This window comes from Lonchura striata, chromosome 13, assembly GCF_050655825.1.
Source record: "Lonchura striata isolate lonStrDom1 chromosome 13, ASM5065582v1, whole genome shotgun sequence".
Classification (NCBI taxonomy): domain Eukaryota; kingdom Metazoa; phylum Chordata; class Aves; order Passeriformes; family Estrildidae; genus Lonchura; species Lonchura striata.
In genome coordinates this window covers 10,804,181-10,827,204 of record NC_140715.1, presented here as the reverse complement: position 1 = coordinate 10,827,204, position 23,024 = coordinate 10,804,181, and the positions used below count along the sequence as shown (strand labels likewise).

The window sequence follows — 23,024 nt, the reverse complement described above, 5'->3', positions numbered from 1 at the left end:
CCCGGGATTCTGGTACCCAGGCGGCTGCAGATGCCCCGGGTGGCGCCGGGGCTGGCGCTGGCGCATCCCGCGGATGCCGCAGCCGCGGGCCGGTGCGGGGAGGCGCAGCCGGGCGCCCGGGGAGCGGCCCCGCAGCCCGGGCCGCCCCGCCCGCCGCGCCGCGCCGCCCGCCGGTCCCGCCCGCCGGTCCCGCCCGCCGGTCCCGCCCGCCGTCACGCACCGCCGCTGTCGCAGAGCCCGGGGCGGCACCGGGCAGGGGCAGCCGCCGCCGGAGGAGGCCGAGGCGGAGCGGAGCGCAGCTGCCGCCGCGGCGGGGGCAGGTAGGGCTGTCCCGGGAGGGGGTCCCGGGCCGCGGGGCGATGCGGGCGGCGGGAGCGGGCCCGGGGCACGCGTGGGAGCGGGGGCAGCCCGCAGCGCCCCGGGCGGGTTTGCCCACCCGCGGCCCGGCGGAACGGGGATAAAACGGTGTCCTTACGTAATGCCGAGCCTTGCGACACGGGGGCCTGCTGGGGAGGCGCGGGTGGCCGGGACATCGCGGCCGGCGGGAGCGGGGCGCGGCGGGGTCCCGGCGCCGCATCCCGGGATGCCGCCGGGCGCAGCGGGGCCGAGCTCAGCGAACCGGGCGCTGCCCCGTGCCGGGAGGAGAAGGGTCACAGGGCCACGGCGGCCGTGCGGCTCCTGACGAGCGCTTCAGCGTGCGGGATCGTTCTGCTCCTTCCCGGGAAGCAAAGGTCGAAGGTGGCCGTACCTGCCCGCGTTTAGCACCTTCTTGGCTCTGGCATCCTTTTCACCTCGCTCTTCTGCACCCCCGGCATCCTTCTTGCGGGTTGGCAAATTCGTTCTGATATATACCAAAACCTCAAGTCAAGCAGGCAAACTGATTTATTCTTCCATTTCATTCTGCTTATTCTCAGAATAGAGGTTTGTACTTGTGGGGAATTATATTAGTTTAAAAATCCCCATGTTTCTGCTTTCTGTTCCTGAGCACTGTGGGGCCACAGCAGCAGCTGCCTCAATTCTGCCTTGTCACAGCCCTTGCTGGGAACAACTCTTGCTGGAGGGGGGAAAAGTCTTTGACTCATTCAGTCTTTAGGTATTTGCAAAATAATAAAAAACGGTAACAAATTTTTCAGAAAATGGAGTGGGGCTGACTCATCACCAGTGACCAATGCAGGGTTGCATCTCTGGGGAATATTTATAGTGATTCCAGCAGAAACAGATCCCAGCTTGTTTCTCAGATGCCTTAGTGAGAACAGAGGTGTGTTGCAGTTTGTTTTGTTGGGTACAGTGGATGGTTGAATAATCACCTTTCTCATGATGTTTCACCTGTGAATTTTTGTCAGAAATAGGCTTTTGCACTATTGCAATGACATTCCAGAATAATGCCTCCCCCCAGCACTCTCCATCAAAGGTTTGTACTGATCCACCTTTTCTTCCTGCCCGCATTTTGGGGTTTGTGTATGGGTGTGTGAAGGTATGGGGGACATCACTGTTGGCTGGTGTAGCAGCAGGAGAATGTCCCCAGCCCTGGCACTGTCAGGATGGAAGCAGGATGCACAGCTCAGGCTCTTCTTGGCATCTGCTGCAGGTAGGGAAAAACACATCCACCATTGGTAGCAGATGCTCCTTTTCTGTGTGAGCTGTCACATTGTGCTGGAAAACAAAATTCCATTTTAATTACTCATCCCCATTGATATGGTGCTGGGTGTTCCTGCAGTGGGGCTGGGAGCAAGGGACATGTCCCTTCCTGCATGCGCTGGCCTGGCCCCTGCCATGCTGGGGGCATGGGGTGGGACAGCAGCACTGTTCTTCTCCTCCTCCACAGGTATTTAACAGAAACAGGTTAATTTAACATGTGGGGATGTGGTTCTGTGTTCTTCCCTTGCAGTGTAGTAACTACAGTAGCTACAGCAAGCTGCAACACCCCCTAAGTTAATCAATACTTACATGTCATAGTTTAATAAGGGGTTGCCATACAACACTGCAGATCCTAATGTGTACCCATACAATTAAGAGCTGGCTGTCTCTTTCTTTAATTCCATAATTAGCATAGCCTAAATAATAATATTTACATTTGCTTTTAAGGGGTTTATTTCCTTTATGCTCCTCTCTTTATTGGGCTACAGAGGTACTGCATAAACCCATCTTTAAATCTGCACCTTCATGCATGCAGCTCCAGAGCAAAACTCCAGCAGGAGGGCTGGCATCCTGTGAGTGTCACAGGGATGCTGCATGGCCTTATAAAGCCTACAACAAAAGAAATTGTGGACTCCTAATCTTAAATTTTGAGTCATAATGGTGCATGGATTATATGGTGTTGGCATAGTAGCAAGTAGGGACAAAAAGTATTGTTAAGTATTGTATTTAATAATGCCGAGTATTTACAAACCACGTGCTTTTACTGGCTTCTCAAAAGCCTTGTGAATGTGCCCAACTTGATGTTTGACCTCTGTGTGACTGCGCATGTATTTAGGGGTAAGTGTGCTCTTAAATCTCTGCACAACGAGGCTGCTGAACCTGATCTGAAGCAGACTGTGGGCATGACTTGAAGGGATTTGGGATGTGGACCATAAAACCCAATGTGTGGAGCCAGCATGAGCTCCTCTGGGAGCCTGGGACGTTGTAGAGGGACGCTGGTGCCAAGTGGAGCTGGTTCCTCCAGGCAGCCATGGGACGTGGAGGGAGCTGGGCCCTGCTCTGAGAGCAAAGCCCCATCCTCTGAGGTGTATTGACACCACAACAGACATTGGCTGGGAAATGACGCTGCCAGGCTGGGGGCCCAGAAAGGCACCTAAAAGCTGCTTCATTCCAAGGAATAATGTTTCCTTTATTGAAGGAGATAAATGAAAAATAAATTAGTATTCTTTTTAACGTTGAGGCAAAAGACCCTCATGTGGGTTTTTTTCCCCATGCAGACAGACTCTATCTGGTTGCTGTCTGTCCCTCCCAGCTGTTCCTAGCAGCTGTAATGTGTCCACCTTGAGTAGCAGCTTTTGCTACTTGCAAAAGTAGCAAGTACTATGCTACTTTCATGCTTTTGGAGACAGGGAGCTGGAATGTTCAGAACTACTGGTACCATCAAGAAATGGTACGTGAGTTCAGATTTATTTGGAATAAAATGTGGCTACATAAGGACAAATCCAACCTTTTACTTCCTTAGCTTTCAATCTGATAGACTTCCCTTGTCTTCATAGGAATTTCATTCTTATAATGGACTTGATTCTTATCTTAAATTTTTAGATTGTTCCTTTCCCCATGTAAATATCATAAACCTGATAAATATGTGCAGGGTTCCTTTAACCTAGGCATGTATGACAATTATCAAACAGAGATGAGTTTTCCTTTGGTTGCAGCCAGTCCTTGTATTTGCCAGGGCACCCTGTGGTTTTGTTACTTTTTGGACCAAAATTGATTTAATTGCCCAGAACTGCATCTCAGAGTGAAAACTTTGCCATCTGTGACATTGGAAAATATTCATATTTGGCCTGCTGTAATGAAATCTTCACTGGGGCTGCCTCTTGGGTCCTGCATCTTCCAAAGGAAGCTCCTGTTTTCTCCCTGTGGCACTTATAAATCAGGCATTCCTGGAGATATGCTTACAGCAGTGCTTGGAGCTTACTCCAGGTTTTCTTCAGTCATCATATGTGCTATGGTGTTTCTTACTCAAGAAAACCAAAATATTTTCTCACTTAGAACATGTTACAGATACTCTGCTTGGCCTGCTCCGTGCGGGCGTTGAGGTCCGTAGTCACGCTGAGCTATTTGCACAGTTGGACAAGGATAAAAGCAGTGAATTCATTTCAGTCCAAACCTAATCTGAGTTAATGTGCAGGGATCCCACTGGTGAAAAGCAAGGGCACTTGGCCACGGCCATTCCTTGATCCTTTAAGAGTTTGAATCCCTGCTAAGCATGCTTGTCTTACAACCTGTACTCGCACAGGATGTAATCAGTTTTGTTTTCCATCTGTTAAACAAGAGGCTTCTTATTAGCCAGTGCAAACAGAAATAATTATTTTTGCTTTGTTCTTGCTGACAATGGCAAGGTTAACCACCAAGTACACAGCTCCTAGCGTTTTCCACACTCAGCAATTTTAAACACCTTACTCTGTGTGTGCTACATGATTTGCCTTACAACCAGCAGGGATTTGGCTTTCAGTATTGTCCCCTAATTATAGTAATTGTCTAAGTGGAGCTCTCATGTCTCCCACTGTTCTGGGCCCAGACTGCAGCAGTGGAGTAGCTCATGGCACAGCTCATGCACCTGATGAGCCTGGCCAGAGCCAGAGGGGATGCACAGGCATCAGGGAACAAAATTTGGCTTCATGGGTCTGGAGAAGGGAAAAGCATGACTGCAAAAATCCAACCCAAAAGCATACAGCATTCACTTATGAAGAAAATATTTTGATTTTGTGAAGTGACTCAAAGGGACTGTTGATAAAATAGATCTGATAGATTCTGAGATGCAGCTGGCAGAGTGGTGCATTATCTTTCAAAGCAATGCTTATTTGATTTTTCAAGTGTAGAGATTTGTAATACTTTTAATTTTTGATGATGCTAAATGGGAATATCCATCAGAGGGTTCTCATGGGGCTGGTCTGCTCTGGCAAGGCAGAAGCATTTGCTGTACACAGACAGCTCTTAGTGACTCCTGCCATCCCTCTCCTGAGTGCTGCCTGACTTTGGGGGGTGATTTCCAATCAGGATATTGAATCTGCTTCTAGTGACTTCAATGAGGAGCAGAGGAATTACTTACACAATTATGGTAATACTTTCTTAGGGTTTTTCTCTGCTTATGTTTGGGTTTTTTTTTTCCCTTTTTCTTTCCCCTTTTAAAGGCTGATTTTGTGTATAAAAATTAAATCCCTGCTTTTATGTTTTCACAAAACAAACCCAGGCAGAGACATCCAGATGCCATATAGGCAGCTAAAACTGCTTTGGAATATGAATTAAAAAAACCCAAACCAAAACAAAAAACAATAACATTCTTTAGCTGATTGTGTATTTGGGAATGCATTTTAATACTGGATATAACAGGGAAGAAATGACATGCACCCAAGTAGTCTACAACTGAAGCTGCACCATAGTATGTGCCCTTATATCCTACTTTATGTTCTGAAAAGACTGTTTGCTTTTATTTAACCACCAGATCTGTTTTGTCCCCTCTAGGATAGGGATTCTTCCTTTATGCAATGGCAATATCCTGCTTTAACATGCACCAGCTTGTTGTCTGGAGTGCTTGAGGCGCTGAGTGACTGCTCAAAGTCCCTATCTGATCTCCATGGGGTGGTGAGCTTGCCTGAGAGCTGCCTCCCAGTCTGCAGCCAGAGTGATAATAAGACACCCTCGTGTTCAGAGCTAGTGGGGTTGTGTGGGATTTAAAGGAGTAGTTTTCTGCTAACATTGAATACTCTGGAGTAAGAATGTCAGGCAGGATTTTTAAGCATTTGCATGCATGTGTAGTAAACTGCTTATTACTTTTGAATAGCCAAAAGGTTTGTGAATATGGAATTTTAGTGCAACATCTGGTATTGAGATGTTAGCTTTATAAGTACGATTTAGCCCCTTTGCTGTGTAGAATTTGGAAATCTTGTCTACAGAGACGGAAGATGTGAACCATTTCAGATTGCTTGACTTTGTCTCCCCTAAAGAAATGACTATTTGAATAAGAGAGTAGAAATTATTGTACTTGGATAAAAAAGGAGATTTGCTTAGTTTGTTCCTCTCAGGATCCTATTTTCTCCTCTATATATGGTGAGACACTTTTCCCAGTGGCAGAGAAAATGGGATGCATTTATTCTTTTGCAGGAGGCCACTGAACTAAGAAGGTCAGGGCCTGCTGAAGATGGGAGAGTGAGGACCTCCATGGCAGTGTGGGCATCCCTAAGAAACAAAACACGGTGGAGGAAGCTGCCCCTGCAGTGTGCCCAGCACTGGGCTGTGCCTTTGCAGGGAGCTCCAGTCTGCATTTTGCTGCTGAAGCAGGGTTGTGGCTGCCCTCCCAATGGCCTGGATTCACAGGGTAGCCTCCCTGCAGGCTGCATTTTTATCAGCAAGGTCATTTTTTCTCAGGTGCACAGAAAAACACATAAAGGTCAATGTCTAAGCAGACATCTTAACCCATTAATAGTGATAGCAAAGTCAAAGAAAATTAAAGTATGAGAATGACCATTTATTGATTTTGCTGACATAAATGTTATCCATTTGCTGTTCTGAATTAGGGGAAGAGAGATGTTTCTGATGGTAGATGCTTGTTGTGGTTACACTTCCTTAGTGAATGAGTTGGGGTCCTAATGCTTTACATCAGAATGCAGAGATCCATTGCGAGAAACAGGAGAAACATTTCCAAGAAATGGTTTGAAAAAACAAAGTTCATTCATGCAGTTATACTGATAAGGAAACAACAGTTAACTCTTTGGAAAGGCATAGACAGTTCCTTTTCTTTTAATGTATATTAGCTCTGCAGCATTTTTCACATCCTCAGTGGCAAGTACATGGTCATTGCTGCTGCCGGCTCCCTAGCAAAATGAAATCACCCTGTTTGCAATAGCTGCTTTCTTCAGGCTGTGTTTAAGTGGTGGGTGAGGGATACAAAATGAAAGGGGCTGAAATGGGCTTAAGTTTCTTGCTGCTTAAATGAATTAAGTAAATTTCTGAACACTGTAGTTTCCTTTTTTTTATTTCTTAAATTTTCCTTTCCAGAAAATGGCTGTTCCACCTGCTTATGCTGACCTGGGCAAATCTGCCAGAGATATTTTCACCAAGGGATATGGTAAATAAAACCAAAATAAGTTTGGTCCTTTGCTGTCTATCTGATTCCTGAAACTGTTAAGATTTTTATTTGCTTTTCCCTGAGAAATACTCAAATTATTTCCATTGGAATCCACAGAATCACAGCTTCACATTGCCCTTGCTCTTTGGAAAGGGAGGGTAACTTACTTTTCTTTGATAAAATTCTTCCTGTTCCCTATAGAACTGTTGTTGGTTTTGTGAGAAAATTGTGTGCTGTATTTTGGCTGTGCCCTTGTATTGATGAACAGGATCACTGGTGGCAGTAATTTACTTATGAACAGAATGCTGCTCACTGTGAATAAAAGTGTTATTACCTAATTTGGTCCCAATTATATTGCTGAGGTCAATAGGATTCATCAGTCATGTGCTATCTGAAGTGAGAAGAAGCTGCTTCTTAGAAACACATGGTTTGATAACTGTGCCCTTGGTTTAACTATTTAATAGTTTACTCGTGATTTAGAAGAAAGTTTTAAGAAATAAATCAGAAATGTTTTTCTAATCAACATATATATGATTCATATTTTTTACTCACTCTCTAGGATTCGGGTTGATAAAGCTTGATTTGAAAACAAGATCTGAAAATGGATTGGTGAGTTTGGAAGCACATTGAAATCCAAAACATTGCAATGGTTTTGTGATTACTGTATATTTATTTTTAAAATAAATATATTTGTATTTATATGAACTAATATTTAACAAATTATAATGACTGATAGTTCTACAAGTATAAGCATTTGTCTGATTGCATGTATGTATATACTGACAAATACATATATGTATAAATTATTTTTTTACTTTAGGAATTTACAAGCTCAGGTTCAGCAAACACAGAAACAAGCAAAGTCAGTGGTAGTTTGGAAACAAAATACAGATGGACGGAATATGGATTGATGTTCACAGAAAAGTGGAACACTGACAACACACTAGGCACTGAGATTACTCTTGAAGATCAGGTAATTTTTGGCTCCAATGAAGCAATTTGCAAATTCATTTACACTGATGTATAATTAGAAATCCAATCACTGAATTTCTTTTCTGTTCAGCTTGCACGGGGCCTGAAGCTGACCTTTGACTCCACCTTCTCTCCTAACACTGGGTAAGAAGTGAGTAAGCTAAAATGACAAAAAAGGCATTTTAAATTTTTTGTCCTGATATATCAAGACAGGTAATAATCAGCCTGTGTATGATGAAATCATGTCTGTGTCACTTCGACCTTAGTGTTAATAATCCCTTTATAATCCTTAACTATAGCAAGCAAACTTCAACACAATAGCTTGAAAATTATAGTTAGAATTAGAGAGTGAAGAAAAAGTTGTGGTTTTGCTCCATTGTGTATTTCTGGCCATGTCAGAGGATGAGCTGCTGCCTTAATGAAAGCCCTAAACAAGTCGGCTGTAATGCAGAGCTTAACAAGCTCCAGGGCCCAGTTGGCCACAGCTCTGATAGGCTGGCACAGAACTGGGCTCTTGTCCCGAGATGAATTTATCATCCAAATTCTTGCAGGGCACAGTGTGCTGGGTGGTGGATGGGTATTTCTGACATGGTGATTGGATGCCATGTTTTATGTGGGCCAGAGGGATTAAGCAGCAGCTGTAGGTCTAGATGTTGGTTTATTTTTTTCCCCTGATTATCTTTGTGCAAGCAGTGCTGCCAGGGAGTCAAAATACTCTGCACATCAGCTTCCCAGAGCAGCAGACTGTACTGCAGGCACTCAGGGTAATAGTCCCAGGGGAGCTTTCACCCTTTTAGATTTCGTGTTCTGCATTGCCAGCTGCTTTCAGTCCACTCCTAATTCTAGATTAACACAATATTTTTGTTAATCAGAAAAATCTCAAGTAGATTTTTATAGTTATTTTTTAACTGGTAGGATTCTTAGATAAATTAAGAAGAAAAACCTTGTTCAAGAATGATGTTACAGGTCTAGAACTATTTCTTGGGCACTTCACAGACACTGTAGTTATGATTGCCTTGAGAGAGCTGTTAAATGTGGTAAATGGAGTGAGATTCAATCCTGGTGTAACCTGGCTTAGTTTGACAGTGATGCACCATGTCTGACTATGAGACTTCTTGTCCCCCTCCTTATCACTTACTGACTGTGAGGAATCTTTCAGCAGGTAAAGTCATTTTTTGGAGCACTCTGTGTTCTTACCTCTGTCCCTGTGACATTGGTGGGAGAGGTACTGCTGACTTTTACAGAAGTTGCAGATGAGTGCTTTTGGCAGTCCTGCACTTTATTTCTGACTCTGCAAAACACAAGAAACTCCTGGGTCTGAGATAATAATAATAAAAAAGAGATCAGTCTCTGTGTGGCTCTGACACAGCACCGACACTGTTCTTGGAGGCTGTTTCTGTTAGCTGACGTGGAAGGTTCATTTGAAATTTCAAATTAGCCTGACTTTTCCAGAAAGATTTCAGTAAAGATTTGGTCAAAGACAGAAGACACTTGTAAAAAGAGAAGAAAAAAATCTTAAGTAAGAGTAGCTGAACATATTAGACATAACTCTCTTGCCTTGTGAGAGTCTGAACCCTTGATGAAAATCAACCTAAGGACACATGAGAAAATACTGTTCTGGCCAATAGTATAAAAATAAACAGGTGACTCAAGAAAGTTTATTTCTGCCTTAACCTGGCAGCTTTCTGGTGGCTGTAAGTGGCTGTAACCATTAAAGTTCACAAAATACCATAAGGAGAAATGAGGGTGTCAGAGCCACTGAAGCAGCTTGCTTGCTTCACAGCAGAGATTTTCACAAAGTAGTGATTTCCTAATGTCTGTCACAGTAAATAAAATAACCCAGTTCACTAGGCTTGTCAAAAATTGTTTGCCTGGGACAGGCAAAGTTTTTTGCTTGGGACAGGCAAGCAAGTTCACTACTGTAGACTTCTGGTGGCAAACCTGTAAACTCCTACAGTTTCCATTCCTTCCTTGTATGTACCAAACTTCCAAAACCATTGTATCAGTTGGAGATGAGGATATGATTTTGTCACTTCCCATCTGTGTGGAGTTGCTTTTCAGAAGACAGTCCAGAAGTGCTTTGTGGGCCACCACACCACCTTTTATAGCTCATTTGCAAAGAATTTGCTGTAGCTGACTTAGGATTTTGCAAAGGTGACTACTGAGAAGGTGACATATCATGTGGCCCTCTAGGGATGAACGTGGTGTCTTCAGGAACTATTACACTGAGTTAAAGTAAGTGATATGATGGAATTGCTACCTACAGGTGTGCCTTTGCAAAGATATGATACCTGTCTTTTCTCTTTAGGAAAAAGAGTGCTAAAATTAAGTCGGGGTACAAAAGGGAGCACATCAACATCGGCTGTGACATGGATTTTGATATTGCGGGTCCTTCAATACGTGGAGCTCTCGTGCTTGGCTATGAGGGGTGGCTGGCAGGCTACCAAATGTCTTTTGAGACAGCAAAGTCTCGAGTAACCCAGAGCAACTTCGCTGTTGGCTATAAGACTGATGAATTCCAGCTTCATACTAATGTGTAAGTACTGGCAGACAGGCACTAAAAAGGAATTTGGAAGGATTTTGCTGCTTACTAAACAATGGAAGGGTCTCAGAGGTTCAGCAATGGTGAAGAAGGGAATGGGGAATTAGAAATTAATTCTTCATAAAAGTTGTCAAGCTGTATTTTTTCAGCTGCATTACCTTTTCTTTGAGTTGTGTGGGTGAGGGAATGCATGATGGAAGGAACTGGAACTCACTGAGCACCCAAGAGTCCAGTGTCTAACAGATAAGGACTGTTGGAATCAATTAATGGTATAATTACAAAAGTAAGTTATAAAAATACACTTTGTGAAAGCTGAAATAAAAGCAATGCTTTCCTTTTACACCTGTCAACATCAAACAAAATGGTAGTTTGATTTGTAGATGAAAGAGTTAATCAGAGGATGAAGAAGAACAGGCAAAAGGGAGTCACTGGAAGAGACAGGCACTGGCTTTGTTTTAGTACTGGAAGGGATATGGTGTAACAGTGGGAAACCAGGATGAAATTCATGAAAACCTTAACTTTTCTGTCTTCTGTAACTCCTAAAAGGACAATTTATGCCTTTGGGGAAGACAGTTTTTTAAGATTAGGCAATCCCTAATCCATTCTCCTGGCCTCCCCTTTCTGTGCCCTTGGGTAATTGGATATTTTGCATGTAGCAGAGCTATTCCAGGCTGTTTCCATCTGGGGGCTGAGCAGCCCTTCTGCCTTCCTAGAGCTACTTCTTCAAAGGCCTTCTGTTCCGTTTCATGCTGCTGTAGGAAGCTCCCGCTGCCTTACAGAACAATTGAACCCCCACAGCCCCCACAGTATGTTTGAAGGATTGCCAAAGCACAAAAATGTGGGCAGAAAACTTCCATCAGAACAATATGTGGGGTCCCCTTCCACTCAGTTACTCCTTCAAGCGCAATGACTTTCAACTTGGTTGTGCTGTAGCAGTTCAAAACATTGTATTATTGGCTTTTGCTATAAAATGCTGTGGTTATTGCTCCTAATTAAAGCAACAGCAGAAACTCATAACAGCAGCGAGGGCTCAGATCTGTTTCTTGTATTCCTCAGGGTCTGCTTCTCAGGTTGCTGTTATTGAAAAAACTATAAATTTATGATACAAATAGAAATCTTTTTTATTGTTAATAATAGATTAGTTAGGTGGTTGATGTATTTCAGCTTTGAAAATGTGTCAGAGCTTTTATATAATCCCAAAAAGAGTTGTGTGTGGAACTCCCCTCACTAGGCTGCTTGGTTTTTACATCTACACAGGTCAGTGTTTCCCTGGGATGCTGTGGCAGAGCAGATAATGTAACTAGGTGGGGCATGAAGCATGTTTTTTTTGTTCCTGGCATTACACAAACCAGCTGGGGACTCTAGCAAGTTACTTGCCTTCAGAGTGCTTTAATATATTAATTTTCATAGGGGGCTAGTGTTATTTTTAAAATATAACTACATTAAAAGAGCGATTATTGCCACAAAAAAGTGCTATTATTACTATTAGAGTTAAAAGGAAGTTGACATTATTATTATTACTATTATTATTATTATTATTATTATTATTATTATTATTAAATATTAAAACCAAGGGAGGTAGGGCTGGATAATTTCTAGTTTTAAATATGACTTTCCTCATTTTTTAAGCATAGCTCAGACTGCCCCCCCCCCCCCCCCCAATGTTGCAGGTCAAGACAGAGCTGTGTGGGAACCTTGCACAAAATCTGCCTGTATAACCATCTCTCCTCAGTCCTTTTTAATCCCTCCTTTTCTTGAGAGCCAAGCACATGCAGTTAATGTGAGCTTCAGTCTTATCTGAAGTAAGTATTGTAGTGTTTTTCTGGAAGAATTGCTCTAACCATTTAAAAGGCTGTTGCTATTGCTTGAACTTCTAAATAGGCTGCTTTTTGTGCAACTGTTATGGACTAAAGAATATCAGACCAAAGGGGTAAAAGGGAAAAATCCTAAGTACACCCCTTTTCGTCATCACTAAAGGTCTGGTGTACTCTAGTAATTGGAACCAGATTATTGCACAGTTTAGAAATAACCCCAGATCTTCCTGGGGTTTAAAGCCTGTTTTCTACAATATGTTTGTATCCTCACTTTAAGAAAATAAGCAAAAATGGAAATTCAGATGCTCACTGGTTTATAAGGAGTGCAAGGCCTTTAGCAGGATTTTTTTTTTTTTTTTTTTTTTTTTTTTTTTTTATGATCTGCATGCTCTAACTTTTTGCCTTTTATTTACCACACTTTATTCCTGTGTGACATTGGGGCAGTAGTAATTGGAGTAATTGGTGCTACTCACCATTCAGCTGTGGGCCAGTGCTCTCTACAAAGCACAATTAGTTCCATTTCCATTTCTAGTCCATAGACCATAGCACAGATGTACCATAAAGACTGTTGCAAATGGAACTCAGTTGCAAAAGCCTATAGACTTGCACATTAAATTGGCATCCTCAACTGTGATACAGTTCCTCTGTGTCTGGTAAAAGCATGCTGACATGGCAGTTTTGGGATGACTCAGGCTCTGTGACTGGGGTACAGCCCTCTAAGGGCACAAGGAGACATTTGTCAGGGAAAATAATTATTTCAGAGTTACACAGGGAAAAATAAATCTCTCTATTACAAAGATTCCCATTTATAGGAAAGGGAAAATTAGAAGCTGTCACTGTTGGTCTAATTTTTGATAATTTGTCATGGGTTTTTTTCAGTTTTAGAAGTTGTTGAAGTATAATAATCTGCAATGAATTGAAGTGTCTAAAAATAGCTTCATAACCAATCTGGCCTAATGTCTCTATCTTAGTTGTTACAGGGATATTTAATGAGGTGTAAGTGGATGTTGTGCAAACACAGCTCTTACTGGAAAAATAAGATTATTGTTTTGGGTTGCTGTTTAAAATGACACGAATACATTCCTTCCAGGAATGATGGAACGGAATTTGGAGGCTCCATTTACCAGAAGGTGAATGATAAACTGGAAACTGCTGTGAATCTGGCTTGGACAGCTGGAAATAGCAACACTCGCTTTGGAATAGCAGCCAAGTATCAGATTGACCCAGATGCCTCTTTTTCTGTGAGTCCTGTGCATGTACATTTATATGCATTTGAAAAGAAGTGCTTGTAATGGAAATGGAAAGCAGCCTTTCTATCAGCAGAGCATGGCCTTGGTGCAGTTCTGTGCTGTGTAGTTGGATCTGTTAGTTTTGCTTTTGGCAGCCTGAGAGCACAGTTACTGGAGTTTCCTTAAGAGACACAGAATGGTTTATTGTTATTACTGGGCCCTTTTTTGAGACTGTTTTTATGTCAGTCTGGAAAAAATTAAAAGTTATGTTAATAAACCCATTCTTTTCTACAGTGATTGTAGATTCTTTGAGATTTGGGATTTAAGTTGTAGAAAACTTAACTCTAGATTTACCTGGGATTTAAAACTTGAAATCCCTACATGCTTAAAAGCTGTTGCATAATTCTCAGGCACAGATAACTCTGAAGAAAGATATTAAATTATTTACTATTTATTACTAAATAATGCTTTATTGTTTCCTTTTAAGGCTAAAGTGAACAACTCCAGTCTGATTGGGTTAGGATACACTCAGACTTTAAAGCCAGGTAAGTCTATGCAGAAAAAAGTCAGAAGCAATAAAGTGATACTTTAATCTTGAAATATAAGAAGTTTTTTGGTGATAAAGTATGATGGGTTTTGTAAGATTGCTCTTCTTGCTTGGCAAGCCAGTGATGAACTTTGCTAGGGACTGTTCTGTTAAATTTGGATATCTGCTGGAAGTAGAATTATAAGAGACCATTGTCCACTGACCAGTCAAATAGTCTCTCATGTTGACATAAAATATGTGTATAATTTTTTGTGTCACAGATCAGTAACTAAATTTTTAATATTTCAGAGACTTCCTATTACAGAGTTTATTCTTAAAAACGTGACTTTCTCAAGGTCCCCTGGCCCAGGAAGAGGCAATCTTTCTGCTGCAAAATTGGTTTTAATGTAGTGTAATAAGTCTGCTGCCAGAATACTGAGCAGATTGACATGAGATATTACAGCAGATGGGGCTTGGGCTTTTCATACCCAGATTTTAAAGTGGTTTAGAAAGGTGAGTATGCATCAAGGTCCCAGGTTTTTGTAATTTTGAACTCTAAAATTAGTTTCATCAGTAGACCAGCAGCAGTGAATTGGCTCAGAGCTTTAATTATTTGAAGTGATAAAAAGCAGAATCTATCATCATGGTTTATTATAAATTTCATAATTCAGAAAGATTTCTTATCTGTAAATTGTTTTAAAATGCCCAGTCCTTCCAAGGCCAGCTGCCAAATCCCATTAACTTGGCTACCCAATAAATTAAAGCAGTAACAGACATGGCACTTTCTGAACATAAAGCTCATTCCAAGTTTTAAGCTGACTTTTCTCTCCCTTTCTCTTTTGCAGGTATCAAGCTGACGTTGTCAGCTTTGTTGGATGGCAAGAATGTTAATGCAGGGGGTCATAAACTTGGTCTAGGATTGGAATTTGAAGCATAAGGAGTGATTTCACAATTGCTAATCTGAAAATACAGCATAGCTACCTTCAGAAAATAGTGTACCTTTCAATGTTTTGTCTGGGGTGCAAGTTTTGCTGCGTATCTGTCCTGCTAGTCCTGGTTAAAGACAGCTAAGCTTTAAAAATGATGTTAAAGAAGTGGAGACAAAATCATAAATAAAAAATCCTAGCTTTTTTTCTTTATCTAATTGCTCATCTCATCTGTCAGCTGCCATGTGATAAGAAGAAGGAAGGTGTTGATTACCTCTACTAATATATTGATGGCACAAGGAATGTGATAATGTGTTATAAAACCTGGGAATTGCAGACCACTATATTGTACTGTTCATTATGTAAGCAAAATGTTCTGACACCTAAGGTTTCTGTCAATGAGAGAATGTTCAAAATTGTCTGAAAAAGGGATTTCAGAATTTATTTTTTTAGATACGTGTTTCATCAATGGTTTGTCTTGGTTATCCCACACCTACTGCTGTCTCCAGAATGCTTTAGGTTGTCTACCTTGTCCAAGTCCTTGTGGAGGAGGTTTGATGTGACTCAGCCAATACTGCCTGTCCTGTGTTGTGGTTCGTCCCCTTGCACTGATGAAAAAGCTTGTAAAATGGACATAATCAGGGAAGAGTCTTTGCAACTGCAATCACATAGTTGCATCACTAATTCTAAAACGGAGTTTTCTTTTATTACCACTTTTTTTTAGCAACTAAATGGGTACATTTTTAGAGAGTCTTCCATTTTGTGTGGAACTAGACCCCAAAATGCTGTACTTGACACTACTAAAAATGGATAAAAAACCCAAACCTGACTTGAATAAAATATTGAAATGTCATCTTTTACTCTGTCTTTATATTAATTGTGAAAACAATTTCCTCTACATTTATGGCTCCAGCAGAAGACTGGCAACATCTTGGTGCATGTTTTGTATTACACAAACCAAAAATACTTAGTAGAATTAAATTCCAGATGTGGCACTGTTTGTGCTAAGCTCTGACAACCGCACATTACACGTGTTTATCCCATGGGTAGAGCAAGATAACGTGACCTATTTGTCCTTCATTACAGAATTCAGTAAGTGAATTACCTCTGTAAAGAAGTGTGGGCAATGAGCAGTTATGAGCTTGGATCTCAGTGGCTGTTGGTTAGCATTTGTATTTTCACGAGTGGGTGGCTGCAGATGGCAAGAGCTGCGGTGCAGGATGTGCCCGATGGGGCAATGCCATTGCGACACTGAGAGACTGCAGAGCCACCCCAGCGACAGCCCAAATTGCCAAATTGCCATTTTGGGCAACGCTGACTTGCCCTCACCGGGAGCCGCTCCTGGGCATTTCCTATCTCGGACAGTGAACCCAGCACTGCTGGGGGGAGCGGAGCCCCTCCAGACATCCCCGCTCCGAAGAACCGTCTGCAGTCAGCTCAGGAGCATGGCAAGGCAAGCAGCGAGGGCACCAGAACCGCTTTAAAGCTGAGGTTGGCGCATTCCGATCAAATATTCAGAAAAATCTTTTCACTGTCGGTGTGGCCGGGCGTTGGACCGGCTGCCCAGGGAGTCACCGCCTGAGGGGTTTAATAGGTGCGGAGATCTGGCGCTGGGCGATGAGGTTTAGGGGTTACAGCGGCGCTGCCGGTGGAGGGTTGGTCAGGACGGTCTCCCAGCCGGGCTGGTTCCATGATTGACCGTGTGATTCCAGCAGCGGCCCCGGTTCCACCGCCACCGCTCCATCCCTCCACACCGCCCCGCTCCCGCGACGCCGCCGCGCCGCCCTCAGCTCCGCGCGCGCCCCGCGCCTTCCCGCCCGTGCGCATGCGCGGCCGCCCCCGAGGGCGGCGCCATCGCCACGTCCGCGAGGGGGCCAAGATGGCGGCGGGCGGCGGCGGGCGGCGCGGCCCGGCGGGGCGCGCCCTGTGCTTGCTGCTGCTCTGCGGCTGGGCCCTGAGCGCCCGCGGCGAGGATTCCCTCGGTGAGCGCCGCGGGGCCGGCCGGGGCGACCGCCTGTGGGCGTTGTGCGGTCGCCCCGCCGGTCTCTCTCACCGGTCTCTTCGGTCGGGCCTGCAGCGCTGTGCGGCCGCGGCCGGCGCGGGTCGTGCCGTGAGGTGACCGGGCCCGGGCCCGGGCCCGGCCTCGGCCGCTGCTCTGTTGGGCTGGGCTGGGGCAGCGAGCGCTGGGCTGTGCGCAGGGAAGGGCCGGGGGCGAGGGGCCGCCTGCCGGGTGTGCAGCGCTTTTCTTGCTGGTTACTTCATTCATCAGACCTGCGGTTCTTTTTCTAAACACTCTGGCTGCGTGCCTGGTTTTAGCCTCCCCTCCCCTAGAAATTAAGTTTGTGCAAGTTGACTCCTAGTTAAGTTTTTCTTTCTCCCCTTTAAAACTACAGACGGCTGTAGCCAAAGGCTAATAAGAAATGCATGTTTCAGGGGCAGTGAGTTTCTCTTTGTTTTGGATGAAGTACTGGCTGGGCAGTGAAGAGAAAAGAATAGGGAAGGAAAAAAGGGAACTGTTTGATCCATCAGTTCTTTCCGTGCTTGTCAGTCTGTATCTCCACACCAGCTATATTTGTGTTGCCTCTCCCCTGCTTTAATGGGTAGGCAGTAAGAATTTGGGACAGAAATCTGTAGGAAACGGAGAGTTTTTAACTTCAGGAGTCATGAAACAACTTGTTTTCTAAAAGCAGTTTTCCTGGAAGTAAGTTATGTACGGTGTTTGTGTTGCTAATTCTGTCACCGTGATTGAACATTAGTATCTGTTTCTGAAGCTGAGGCATCTCAGGATCTAAAATCATCTGACGGTGTTGTGTAATTGTAAACAGTGCAACCTCCGTTTATAATGCCAAATACTTTTGGGTAAATATTATAAATCAGTTGTGGTTTAGCTGCTAAACTTCCAGCTGCTATTAAAACAAAAACCCAGGCATATTTTAGGAATAATAGGAAATAGCTCTTTTTCAGTCCGAAGGTGCAGCAACAGCCACTGGGAGTCCCTTGCATTAAGCGTATATCCTTCTAAAACTTCAGTGTTAAAATGAATTCAAGAATAACTTGAGGTGTAAGGCCAGATGCAATATGGATTTATAGGCAAAATAGGCTTGTTTGTATTTCAAAAAGTTTTGCTCTTACTCTCTTATAGTTTTTATCTGTTTGGTGAGGGTAGCAGTAAGGTTGACCTCACTCACAATATGCCAGCTAGCTGTAACTATGAAATTATCTTGCAACTGACTTTCCTCATATTTTATCTCTGCATATGCAACTAGCTGGCTTAAACCTGAGGGAGAGATCAGAATTCCCTAAACTTGTCCTGGATAAGAACTGAACAAGTTAATGTTGGTATAATAATTCAGACTAGTAGCTTTTCCAGCAACAAAAAGTGTATTAGATGTGAAATGGTTGACTTTGAATTTCAGCAGAGAGGCACCGTGGTGCCTGCTTCACATGAGAGGAGTTGAGTCTTCTGTGTTTTACAGTTGGTTAAAGAGCAATTCATACTGCAGAAGTGTGCCGTATAAACAAGAGCTCTGTTGTAACTGAACCTCAGCAAATATACAAGTTCCATGAATGACATGATTCAGTGTCCCCTCTATAATATTTTATTTACAAGTAACCTGACACGAGCAGTTGGTTGAGTGCTTCGTTTCTGGAGTCTGAACTTTCCCGTGAGCCTTGAAAATGTTTTATGAAAGTATTGTTGCTTTTGTAAAATGAAAAATTAGTTTGGCATGCCAAAAAACAAGGCAAGTATGGTCTCCTGGTTTAAATGAAAATACAGGCTGAAAGTCTAAACTTTGTTCTACATTTTTTAAGGTGCCTCTGGATTTGAATCTGGCACTGATATGTTGCAAACATGAATAGTTTGGTAATTTTTAGGATTAAGAAAATTGGCTATTAAACTCTCGCTGCATTTTTTTTTTACTGTCCTTTGGATGAAGAAAAGGAGCAGTGGGGTCTGTATCTGGATTTAATGCTCACCTTGTTTTTTATATAGTTTTGCAAAGACCTCCCAGCATTGGAGACATGCTGAATTTGCCTGAGGGTGTATTGTTACCGTGCTCTTTCTGAGTTATTTAGTTACAATAACTGCTGCCAACAAAAGGCTTTCCTCCCAGAGCATGGCAGTGCTTCTTTTTAACCGGTGGTTCAGTAGTTTTATTTAAGGTAATATAAGGCAGGAAATCTGTTTCAGTATCTACAAATTCAATAAAAATTAGGGCCTGGGAAGAGATACTGCTCTCTTGTGTCCTGACTGAAGGGGACTTTGCAATGTCTTCTCATTTTTTCTTGGTAAAACATGCAATGGTGAAAGATGAAAAACTTAACTGCAGGAAAAGCTTTCCTGAGAAAATCCTCCTTTGTAGACCTCAGCTGATTCTGTGGGAAGAAGAATTTGGGAGGGAGACAATGCTAATCATGTATGATTCTACAAGATGTCGTGAATCTGCAGAGGGAAAGATGACATATCTTTGAAGTTCTTATGTCTGGAAAACAGACGTGCTGTTTTTCTTTGCCACACTAATCTAGAAGGCATATGCCTACAAACTTTAGTTCCTGTCTCACTCAAGACTTTTCTTTGGAATTGCCAAAGTGCAGGAGTATGTATTTCTGAATGTGAATGCTAAAAAGTTTGTAGTGTGACATATGCTGTGTTCTTTGTATGATTTCTTGTCTATGAAGGAAATTTGTGGCAATAGTTTTCTATCAGAGAAGTCAGTGCCTTCTCCATAGTGCTGATTGTTTCTCATCTTTTTCTCAGGTTCTGTGAAAGCAGATGTGGCTACAAGAAATATTTCTTCTACAAGTGAGAATGAAACACTGAGTAGATCCCAAAATTTGACAGACAGCTTGCAGAGTTTAACCTCAGTAAAAAAGGAGGCCAAAATCAATTTGGTGACTGCAGGAAAGCCACCGACAGCAAACGGCGACTCTTCATCACCTGTTGTCCTTGCTAGTCCAGTGTCACAGGTGGATATTGATGCTTCTGAAGTTACTAAAATTGAGGAAGAAGATCTTCTAACAGATTTGAAAGACACACTAAATAGTTCCCCACCCATCATAAAAGAAACTATGGAGTCAGATGGAGATGACTATGCTTATGAAATGACACCGAATTCCAGATACAATCCAGACCTTCTAGAGATACCAGAAGATGACAACTCTGACACCATCAGTAATTACAATGAGGAGATCAAGACCCTTGATGAGAAGATAAAAGCTGTTTCTGTCTCAGGGTTGGATGAAGAAGAAGACAGCCATTTCTTTTTTCATCTGGTTGTAGTTGCCTTCTTAGTAGCTGTTGTTTATGTCACCTATCACAATAAGAGGAAGGTAGGTGTGCTCTGAAAGATTGAAAGAAACAGATGGACTGTTTAAAATAAAGTTGCATTCCCTTGTACATGTTTTTAAGAAGAGGAACTTAGCTTTTTGAAGAATTAAATCTTTGACCACTTAGTCTTGTGGTGATACTCATATGCAGATCATTAGTGTAATTTTTGTCTGCACAATGAAAATGAACTTGAATCAAATCTTTACAATAAGAAAATGAGTTAATTGGGAACATCAGTAATCAGTCAGTACAGTAATGGACACTGGCAGTGTACAACATTAATTCTATAAAGGAGACCTGAGCCAAGTCAAGTGGGGGTGAACGATTAACTAATTTTTTTCTGCACAGGAAAACAAGAAATTAAGGGAGGTTTAACTGCAAGTGGTGTGGGAATGTTCTTGTTATGATTGTGATAATCTTTCTAATAGTCACTTGAATATGGTCTTTATATCATAGACATTCTGAGGGTATAACTAGATACTTCTAGAAAATGTTTAATGCTGCTTGCAGTTTTACACAGAGAAGCCACTAAGTTACTATTGTCAGGTGAATGTTTCTTCAGTACAAACTAATTTTCTGTGTTTCAAAAATAGCCTGATTGTTGTTATTCCAAAATATATTGCTAGCATTAAAAATTAACTTCAGCCCAACCAGGCACAAGAGAGGTATGCACAAATTTGCATTAAACCACAGATTACTTTTTAGATATGAAGAAACTTAGTGTTTATCTTTGGGGGAGAGCACTGATCTGGGTAAGGATTTGCAGGACTCTGAAAACAAAGCAACTAAAACCCCAAAACTTCCTTTACTGTGCACTGGCCTATTTGTAATGAGCATTGCCAGCTCTTAATAGAGGAAGATGTTGAAGACCCTTGCATTTTGAAAATTTATCTGAGAGCAGTTCAAATAAGTGATTAAAACATGCATTGTCTTTGCCCAATAATGCACCTGCCAGCATGGAGGGTAAAACCATGGTGTCAGTACCACTGTGAAACCCAGAATGTTTCTGCACAGCATCTCTAAGTTGTCCTGTTTTTCTTTCAGATATTCTTACTGGTGCAGAGCCGAAGATGGAGGGATGGCCTGTGCTCCAGGACAGTGGAATATCATCGTTTAGATCAAAATGTTAATGAAGCGATGCCTTCCCTGAAAATAACCAATGACTATGTGTTTTGAAAGCACTGTGACTTGAGTTTGCTGAACTTATCACTCTTTGCCTGCCCAGTCATGTAATGATATTCAGGTATTCTAAATAAGCTGCTTGTACAGAAATGAGATGTACTCTCTTTGACCTGGATGTTTTGGAGATTAAATCTTGTGGAAGATCAAGGGCATGATCCATCTGTTTGCTACTTTGGTCGGGTTTTATATCAACTGTAAAGACAGAGAATTTAATAAATTAGTGCTCTTTCCATTCATTAAGCATCATTCCCTTCTGTCTGGAGCAGTCTTAATAGTCATACTACAAAAAATAAGCATAAAATATTTTAGGTCTAATAAATTAATGACTTTGGCATCACTAAATCAAATTAATGATCTCTTTGCTAATCACTTACATGGCTCATAAATTCTATATTGCAAACTTAAAATATAATTACTTTTTTCTGTGCTTAAATTCTGATGCTGCAAGTCTTCTAGTTTTTTTCTGATTCTGTTTTCTTGTTGCATAATTTGATCCTATTTTGGCAAAATAGCTAGAATGACAATTTAATAATTTATGTATGTATTCATGCCGTAAATAATTTAAAAATAATTATGTATAATCCATTTTATTTCAGAAGTTCTGTACCATATATTTCCTAAAATGTTTAAGGTGTTTGTGAAGGTATGCAGCTTCTTGACTGTCTTTTTTATTCTCTGATGCTATTTATGACTTCATTGTCATTGTAATTAATGAGTGGAAAACAAGCCTTGTTGAATAATTTTACTAAAATATAGATAGCTGTCAGGCTTTCAATACATCAAAGCTTTCTGTTGAGTTTTAAGACAGTTGGGAAATGGCTATGTGATTCATTATATTATAAATGGGAGAAACTGTAAGAATAATTTATTTGGTTCTTTTTCTGACCCAGGTAACAGACAGGTGAAAGTAAGGGTGTGGGGGCTGCTAGTCTGTGGACAGTGCACTCTCATTTTTGACGAACATTTATGCATTAGTGTAAATCAAGTTACTGCTACAGTAGTTTTTTTTTTTTTTTAATTTTGTCTTTTGTACTTCCGCTATTTATGTTTTCATGAGTTGTAAAATATAAAATTTTAGTTTCATGTACATTCTGTTTGTGATTTAGTTTTCAGACTGATACATTTGTAAATAATGGTGAATCAGAACCCCATAATTAATGACTTGGTATTCAAGTAGTTATGTAACATTTGGAAACAAATCAATTTCACGCCTGTTGGCATGAGGAGTTTGAAGGCATGATACTGTTTTAGGAATGAAATGCTAAAAGTTCTATATCCTACTGTTAAATGCATTCGTTTCGTAACCATAGGAAGTAAAGCACAAACGAAATTCCCAAAACTCTTTTCTTGCAGTAATTTTTATTGTACTTGGACTTGTATCACTTAATATTTTGAATAAGGTTTTTAAAATAAATGACAATAATAAGCCTGTGTTTCTTACCTTAACTGTTTCACTGCTTTTATACAGTAACTTATGATAAAGAACTTGCTTAGGCTTGGAATTGGAAACCATTTCAAAACCGTCTTCTCTGTTGCCCATACTGGATGTGTGAAGGTTTGTTATATGCATCTGTTAAATGGTGTGTAGGGTAGATAGCAAGGCTTAAATTAAGTATTTCAAGCTATGGGAATTAATACATTCTTTTACAATATTTGTTTAGCTTAAGTTATTTAGTCTATAATTCTTGTGGAAGATACTTGAAATTCTTACCTGAATGTACCTACTTGGAAGTGT

At 41.7% G+C, this 23,024-nt stretch overlaps 2 protein-coding genes across 4 annotated transcripts; both read left to right on the top strand.

The window, feature by feature from the left end:
- Positions 1-232: 232 nt before the first annotated feature.
- On the top strand, positions 233-15,631 carry VDAC1 (voltage dependent anion channel 1). 3 transcript variants are annotated; one of them, XM_021549463.4, is made up of 9 exons: positions 233-320; positions 6,700-6,769; positions 7,329-7,378; positions 7,590-7,742; positions 7,833-7,885; positions 10,050-10,277; positions 13,188-13,338; positions 13,814-13,871; positions 14,698-15,631. In XM_021549463.4, exons 2-9 carry the CDS (start codon positions 6,703-6,705, stop codon positions 14,787-14,789), a joined length of 852 nt encoding a protein of 283 aa, XP_021405138.1. In that variant the 5' UTR covers positions 233-320; positions 6,700-6,702; the 3' UTR covers positions 14,790-15,631. The 3 variants fall into 3 exon arrangements, with proteins under 3 accessions (XP_021405138.1, XP_085447377.1, XP_085447376.1); XM_085591251.1 differs by having other exon boundaries at positions 233-738; XM_085591250.1 differs by lacking the exon at positions 233-320 and adding an exon at positions 980-6,574.
- Positions 15,632-16,637: 1,006 nt separating this feature from the next.
- On the top strand, positions 16,638-22,718 carry C13H5orf15 (chromosome 13 C5orf15 homolog). Its single transcript, XM_021549478.4, has 3 exons — positions 16,638-16,760; positions 19,538-20,109; positions 21,152-22,718. The coding sequence occupies exons 1-3, from the start codon at positions 16,658-16,660 to the stop codon at positions 21,281-21,283; spliced, it is 807 nt and encodes a 268-aa protein (XP_021405153.2). The 5' UTR covers positions 16,638-16,657; the 3' UTR covers positions 21,284-22,718.
- The last annotated feature ends 306 nt before the right edge of the window (positions 22,719-23,024 follow it).

Coding starts and splice junctions, on each gene's coding strand:
- C13H5orf15 (XM_021549478.4), top strand. CDS start 16,658: ATGGCGGCGGGCGGCGGCGGGCGGCGCGGCCCGGCGGGGCGCGCCCTG. Junction 16,761..19,537: donor CCGCGGCGAGGATTCCCTCG/GTGAGCGCCGCG, acceptor TCTTTTTCTCAG/GTTCTGTGAAAGCAGATGTG. Junction 20,110..21,151: donor CCTATCACAATAAGAGGAAG/GTAGGTGTGCTC, acceptor TTTTTCTTTCAG/ATATTCTTACTGGTGCAGAG.
- VDAC1 (XM_021549463.4), top strand. CDS start 6,703: ATGGCTGTTCCACCTGCTTATGCTGACCTGGGCAAATCTGCCAGAGAT. Junction 7,379..7,589: donor CAAGATCTGAAAATGGATTG/GTGAGTTTGGAA, acceptor TTTTTACTTTAG/GAATTTACAAGCTCAGGTTC. Junction 7,886..10,049: donor ACCTTCTCTCCTAACACTGG/GTAAGAAGTGAG, acceptor TTTTCTCTTTAG/GAAAAAGAGTGCTAAAATTA.